Source organism: Oncorhynchus clarkii, chromosome 8, assembly GCF_045791955.1.
Source record: "Oncorhynchus clarkii lewisi isolate Uvic-CL-2024 chromosome 8, UVic_Ocla_1.0, whole genome shotgun sequence".
NCBI classification, from domain to species: Eukaryota; Metazoa; Chordata; class Actinopteri; order Salmoniformes; family Salmonidae; genus Oncorhynchus; species Oncorhynchus clarkii.
In genome coordinates this window covers 20,123,665-20,129,664 of record NC_092154.1, presented here as the reverse complement: position 1 = coordinate 20,129,664, position 6,000 = coordinate 20,123,665, and the positions used below count along the sequence as shown (strand labels likewise).

The window sequence follows — 6,000 nt, the reverse complement described above, 5'->3', positions numbered from 1 at the left end:
ACCTCAGAGAGAACATTTGCAATTTGAACACAGTTACGTAAATGTCAAACAGAAAAGGCTGTGTCCCAAATGACGCCCTATTCCCTATATAGTGCACTACTATTGACCAGGACCAGCAGCGATCTGGTCAAAAGTAGTGCCATTTGGGACGCACTTGGCAGTGGAATGGAGATAACTGGAATCACACTGCGCAGACAATTACTCCTTGGCAGAAAGTGTATATCTGTTTGTATTTTTTGCTAATGGGAACAACTTAACCACAACACCCTCCTCCGTACAGGTAATGGGAAGGTTAGTAACATGGTCAGGTCTGCCACATCCCACAGTACATATCTGCTGGCTACTTTATATACACTGAATGTGGAATCCTTTCCATTACGTCACCAGCTCTTGACCTCTGACCCTAGCTAACATCTCCCTGTCACTCCAACTTTAGCACCCTGTCACTTATTCTAAATTGGACTCGCGGTCAGTGGAATCTCTAAGTCATGATCCCATGGGATATACATACTGTACCTATACCTGTCCTCAAGGGGGTACAGACACTAAAGGGGAAAATAGCTGTGCTATTGTCTGCACCCAATGTGGAATGTTGAATTTGGAATACTTGCCATGCTTAAGCTAGAGTTTCAGACCCCTTTTGGCCACCATGGAAAACCAGGGAGCATGACATTAAAGGTTAACAGACCTGAAAGTATTTACCTATGTGCCATTGAGTGAGGAATGTCGTAGGGAAAAGGTGTACACCAGCAGGCGCTGGCTGAGGGGAGAGGGGGAGAGAGGGGGGGGGGACAGAGAGAGAGAGGTGGGGGGAGAAAGGGACAGAGAGGGAGAGGTGTGGGGGGGACAGAGAGAGAGAGCACTAAGAGCTCCAGGACAACAGCCTAAGACAGGGAATCTGATGCTAATAGACAGCTAAGTTTTACCTCACACAGAGTGGTTTATTGAACACTGCCCTGCGGAGGGGAGTTCAGTTCATCTAGACACCCAATACTGCAATGGAAAGCCACACCACACTGTTATTGGTTCAGGAAATCGAGCACACAGTCAAATACGCAATAAACTGCTAATATTTTGACACAACGGGGTTAAGGAACTGGCAGCCTCTGCTTGGCCACGAATTAATCTGTATTGACAGACAGGGAACATTACCATGTCACACACTGTCCAGAGAGAACTTTTTCAGACAGTACAGCCCCTGAAGAGCTCCTACAGTACTGTGTGCTCAGAGCACTATGGGAAAAAAAGGGAAAGACAAGCTGCTAGTGAAGATTCCCATATAAGGCCACGCTTCCTCCCAGTCGGTGTGTGCATGTAGTAATAGTATGTCGGCTGGCGCAGCCGCGCATTCCTCCAGCTCCAAGTTCTCTCTGGGAGTTTTTCATTTCCGATTCGGTGGCTGGTGAGGAGCAGGGCTGCCTTTCATGAGACTGAGGTGGAGAGTCTGGGGCTTGTGTGATCCTTTTATCAAAAATATACAAACCCAAGAGTCTAGCCACTTTCCTGCAATCCTCAAGTCTGCGCAGTGTCTAGAGCCTGATGGAGCAAAATAGGATCCCACACCTGGAATGTGAAACACCTTTGCTTTAAAGTCCATGGACTAAACTTTCTTATTGAGGTGAAAGCACATGGCTATAAAAAAGTATATGATTGAAACCAAAGACTTGAACTTCTGAGAAAGAGTCTGTAAACTAGACAGTTTATACAAACCCCCATTTAAGGACTTGGTTGATTAAATCCCAATACCCCTGATTTATTAGACTTGTGGATATTGGATATTGCATAAATCTAATACACTGTGTATACAAAACAAAACATTAAGGACACCTGTTCTTTCCATGACATAGACTGACCAGGTGAATCCAGGTGAAAGCTATGATCCCTTATTGATGTCACCTGAATCCGTGTAGATGAAAGGGGTGAGACAGGTTAAAGAAGGATTTTAAGCCTTGAGACATGTGAGACATGGATTGTGTATGTGTGCCATTCAGAGGGTGAATGGGCAAGACAAAATATTTAAGTACCTTTGAATGGGGTATGATAGTAGGTGCCAGGCGCACCAGTTGGTGTCAAGAACTGCAACGCTGCTGGGTTTTTCACACTCAACAGCTTCCCGTGTGTATCAAGAGTGGCCCACCACCCAACGGACATCCAGACAACTTGACACAACTGTGGGAAGCATTGGAGTCAACATCCCTGTGAAACGCTTTCGACACCTTGTATAGTCCATGCCCTGATGAATTGAGGCTGTCCTGAGGGAAAATGGGGAGGGGGGGGGGGGGGGGGGGAGTAAAACGCAATATTAAGAAGGTGTTAGTAATATTTGGTATACTCAGTGCATATATAAAGGTTAAATAAAAAATGACAGAAATCTGTTGTTTTCTTTCAAACAAAAAACACCCCTGAAAGTGTACAGGGATTTTATAATGGTACCGTTTTGTAACAGTGACTAAATCCAGCCATGAACTACACTACAGCCCATTGTTTGAAAATAAAATTCACCTGTAAGAATAGGTATTGAAAGTATTTGTAGTCACTAGTGAAGAATCCATGTGTGATGAGCTAGGAGAACAGCAAGGCAGCTATTCCCAATAACAGGGGAGGTTTACAGTCTCTGTGGGATAGAACACAACAGCCGATTACACGTAAAAAGGAAAGTTGAGGGATAGTGCCAAGACTGCACTTTTATTTTGATATGTGACAGCACTTTGATTTCAGACAGGAGGAATGCGGGATGGGGGGGTCTAGAGAGAGGGGGGCAGGAAACTAGGAAAGAATGCCAAGAATGTCCATGTTTGTCCAGGACTCCATTCAGCCATTGGCACGTCACGGCAGCCCTGGGTGTATAAATGCAGGGAGAGCTCCTAGCTTCAGAAACAGAACAACTCCTCCTCCAAGAGAGAGCAACAAGAGCAGCAACAGATATACTACTGAAGCTAAACTCAACTGAGAAAATAACAAGAACAAGACACTTCTTACAAGATCTACTCGATCCGACGACAAACTCCTTAACTACTCGCAAGAGACTAAGGAAGACTTTTGCAGAACCTGAAGACTTATTTTTGTCTAAGATACTCAGAAAAAAACTAAGAAAAGCAAAATGTCTGCTGGAATGAACATGAGACTGATTTCTTTCTTCTGCATCACTCTCTCCTACCTGGTAAGACCCTTTTACTGAGACTTAAGTTATATGGAATCTGTATTGCTGTGTCAATGCACCATGTACCAGACAGACCGCAATGAGGTGTCAGCATGTCTAGTCCATTACTTCAGCAGTTGAAATGTAAATAGATATATTGTTAACACAGTTATATAAGGCTTTATATGCTCTAGCTCTTGGGGTTGATGTACTGTAATGTTAGTAGTTGTGACATTGTGATCTGGGTCTAACAGAGCTCCTATCTCTTTGCCCCTCAGGCTGTGGCTCAGGAGTGCAGTGGGCAGTGTAGTTGCCCCGATGTAGCCCCACAGTGCCCTCCTGGTGTGAGCCTGGTACCCGATGCCTGCAGCTGCTGCAGGGTGTGTGCCAAACAGATGGGCGAGTTCTGCACAGAGAGGGACGTGTGTGACCCCCACAAAGGACTCTTCTGTGAATTTGGCTCCCCCATCAACCGCCGCATCGGAGTCTGTACAGGTGAGTCCCTCTCAACAGGCTGCTTTGTAGTTATAGTACATTGACTCATATATGTTTTTTTTGCTCTGCTATTGTTTGTGTGACTGGAGATGTGACGTTCTATTCTTATCCTCCGCCTCCCACAGCTAAGGGTGGCGCCACCTGTGTGATCGGAGGGATGGTGTACAGGAGTGGAGAGTCCTTCCAGAGCAGCTGTAAATACCAGTGCACGTGCCTGGACGGTGCCGTGGGCTGTGTGCCCCTGTGCAGCATGGACATCCGCCTGCCCAGCCCTGACTGCCCCATGCCCCACCGCGTCAAAGTGCCCGGGAAGTGCTGCGAGGAGTGGGTGTGCGATGCCCCCCAACACACAAACAGCTTTGTGGGCTCTGTTCTCGCTGGTGAGTCTCAGTCTTAGACACTTGGACATACAGTTACATTGTAGTGATGTAATCTGGTCAGCTTTTGAGTGTGGGGATAAAGAGTCTAACGTCACTTCCCCTTCTCTGCCTGCAGCTTACAGAGAGGAGGAGACCTACGGGCCTGACCCCTCCATGATGAGGGAGAACTGCCTGGTCCAGACCACTGAGTGGAGCGCCTGCTCTAAGACCTGCGGCCTGGGCATCTCTACCAGAGTCACCAATGACAACCGCGAGTGCCGCCTGGAGAAACAGTCCCGTCTGTGTATGGTCAGGCCCTGCGAGTCCCACATGGAGCAAAGCATTAGGGTAAAGACATCCTTCAACCATGACCCAAACTAGCCTACCCATTCACTACAATAGAAACACTTCCTCTAATCAAGAATGAAGGAATGGTCACTAATGTTTGTGTTTTAATTTGCTTTGCTCTTACAGAAGGGAAAGAAATGCATCCGCACACCAAGAGTGTCCAAGCCCATGAAGTTTGAGATCTCTGGCTGCACCACCACCAAGTCCTACCGCCCCAAGTTCTGTGGCGTGTGCACCGATGGTCGTTGCTGCACCCCCCACAGAACCACCACCCTGCCCATGGAGTTCAAGTGCCCCGACGGCCAGGTCATGAAGAAGCAGATGATGTTCATCAAGACTTGTGCGTGCCACTACAACTGCCCCGGCGAGAACGACATCTTCGAGTCCATGTACTACAAGAAGATGCTTGGAGACATGGCGTAAATAATTACATCACCAAAGAGCAAAAACAACCAATGACTCTTAACTTGAATCCAACAGATATCCATCTCATCTCGCAGCACAATATTTGTTTTTCTTTTGGTTTGTTATTTCCTCATTTTCTAATTTTGTATTTTGTACAAGGACAGAAACCTATACGCGTATATTCAATGTATATATGTATGAGTAAATTGATGTATGTTTAGGGACACTTTCCCTAAAGACAAGGGGGCTGCTCTGCGGCCCCAAGAAAAATACTGCACTATAGTTCTACTATGTGACAACCTATGTTGTTGTCACAAATTGGCTGATGCCATGTTCCCCTCTCCCTAAACTGTGGTGTGGATCCAACTAACTGGGCCGTTTCCAACCTCGGAGCACTTGCAGTAACAAAGGGTGAAAACTTTTAACCCCAGTAGTAGAGACACTTAAATCCTTTACCCACCAGAGTGCTACAGCACCAGAGTGCTAGTTGAATGTGTCCTTGTGTATAGTTCACTGTTTGCAGAGCCTGACTGTTGCAGTGTTAATGACAGGTCATGGTTTATCCCATGCTGAAAAACAACCGTCCTCCCAGACAAGGAGCGTAGTGTGCATGCTTTGAGGGTTTGCCACAGCACTGAGAAAAGAGGTGTTTGACTTTGACTGACTGATTCAGGTTGCAAGGAAGGAATCTGTATTTTGTCAAAAAAAGACTGGAGGATTTGTAGCTTCATTCCTTTTTTAGATATTATTGATGCTGTAAATGTTGTACATATTGTTGTACAGTTGTTGAAGTTAATTTAAAGTTAAAAAGCGTTTGTTTTTGTTTTTTTCTCTTGCTTCAATACGTTTATTGATAGCTTATTTGCTGAGTTTGACTGTTCCTGTGACAGTTTTGATAATATTTTATTGAGAAGTGTGACAAAGAAGTTACATGTTTTCACTTTTGTAGTTTGGAATAAAATATTATATTTTTTATATAAACATGATGCCTTCCTTCCTTTCTTTGCTCCACTCTTTCAGTGTGTTGTTCCAGCTGAGCTTGAAAATGTAGCCTACCCTACACAACTGCTCCCCTCATCATACCCCAATGTTGTCCCAAACTTTAACATATGACTTCAACCACTAATATGTTTTTTACACAGCAGTTGTGTTAACACTTTCAGTTCAACAGCAGCAGTCAGACCACTGAAATGCCACTCATTGGATTGTGTGTGGTCCAGGTCCATGCTTTGTCAGACCACCCAGTCTCTAAGC

The 6,000-nt window shown here is 45.4% G+C and overlaps 1 protein-coding gene across 1 annotated transcript; it reads left to right on the top strand.

Annotated features, from left to right (window-relative positions):
* Window positions 1-2,872: 2,872 nt before the first annotated feature.
* On the top strand, window positions 2,873-5,729 carry LOC139415084 (CCN family member 2-like). The gene is made up of 5 exons (XM_071162863.1): window positions 2,873-3,160; window positions 3,418-3,634; window positions 3,760-4,014; window positions 4,130-4,341; window positions 4,468-5,729. Exons 1-5 carry the CDS (start codon window positions 3,101-3,103, stop codon window positions 4,762-4,764), a joined length of 1,041 nt encoding a protein of 346 aa, XP_071018964.1. The 5' UTR covers window positions 2,873-3,100; the 3' UTR covers window positions 4,765-5,729.
* Window positions 5,730-6,000: the final 271 nt, after the last annotated feature.

Coding starts and splice junctions, on each gene's coding strand:
- LOC139415084 (XM_071162863.1), top strand. CDS start 3,101: ATGTCTGCTGGAATGAACATGAGACTGATTTCTTTCTTCTGCATCACT. Junction 3,161..3,417: donor GCATCACTCTCTCCTACCTG/GTAAGACCCTTT, acceptor TTTGCCCCTCAG/GCTGTGGCTCAGGAGTGCAG. Junction 4,015..4,129: donor TGTGGGCTCTGTTCTCGCTG/GTGAGTCTCAGT, acceptor CTCTGCCTGCAG/CTTACAGAGAGGAGGAGACC.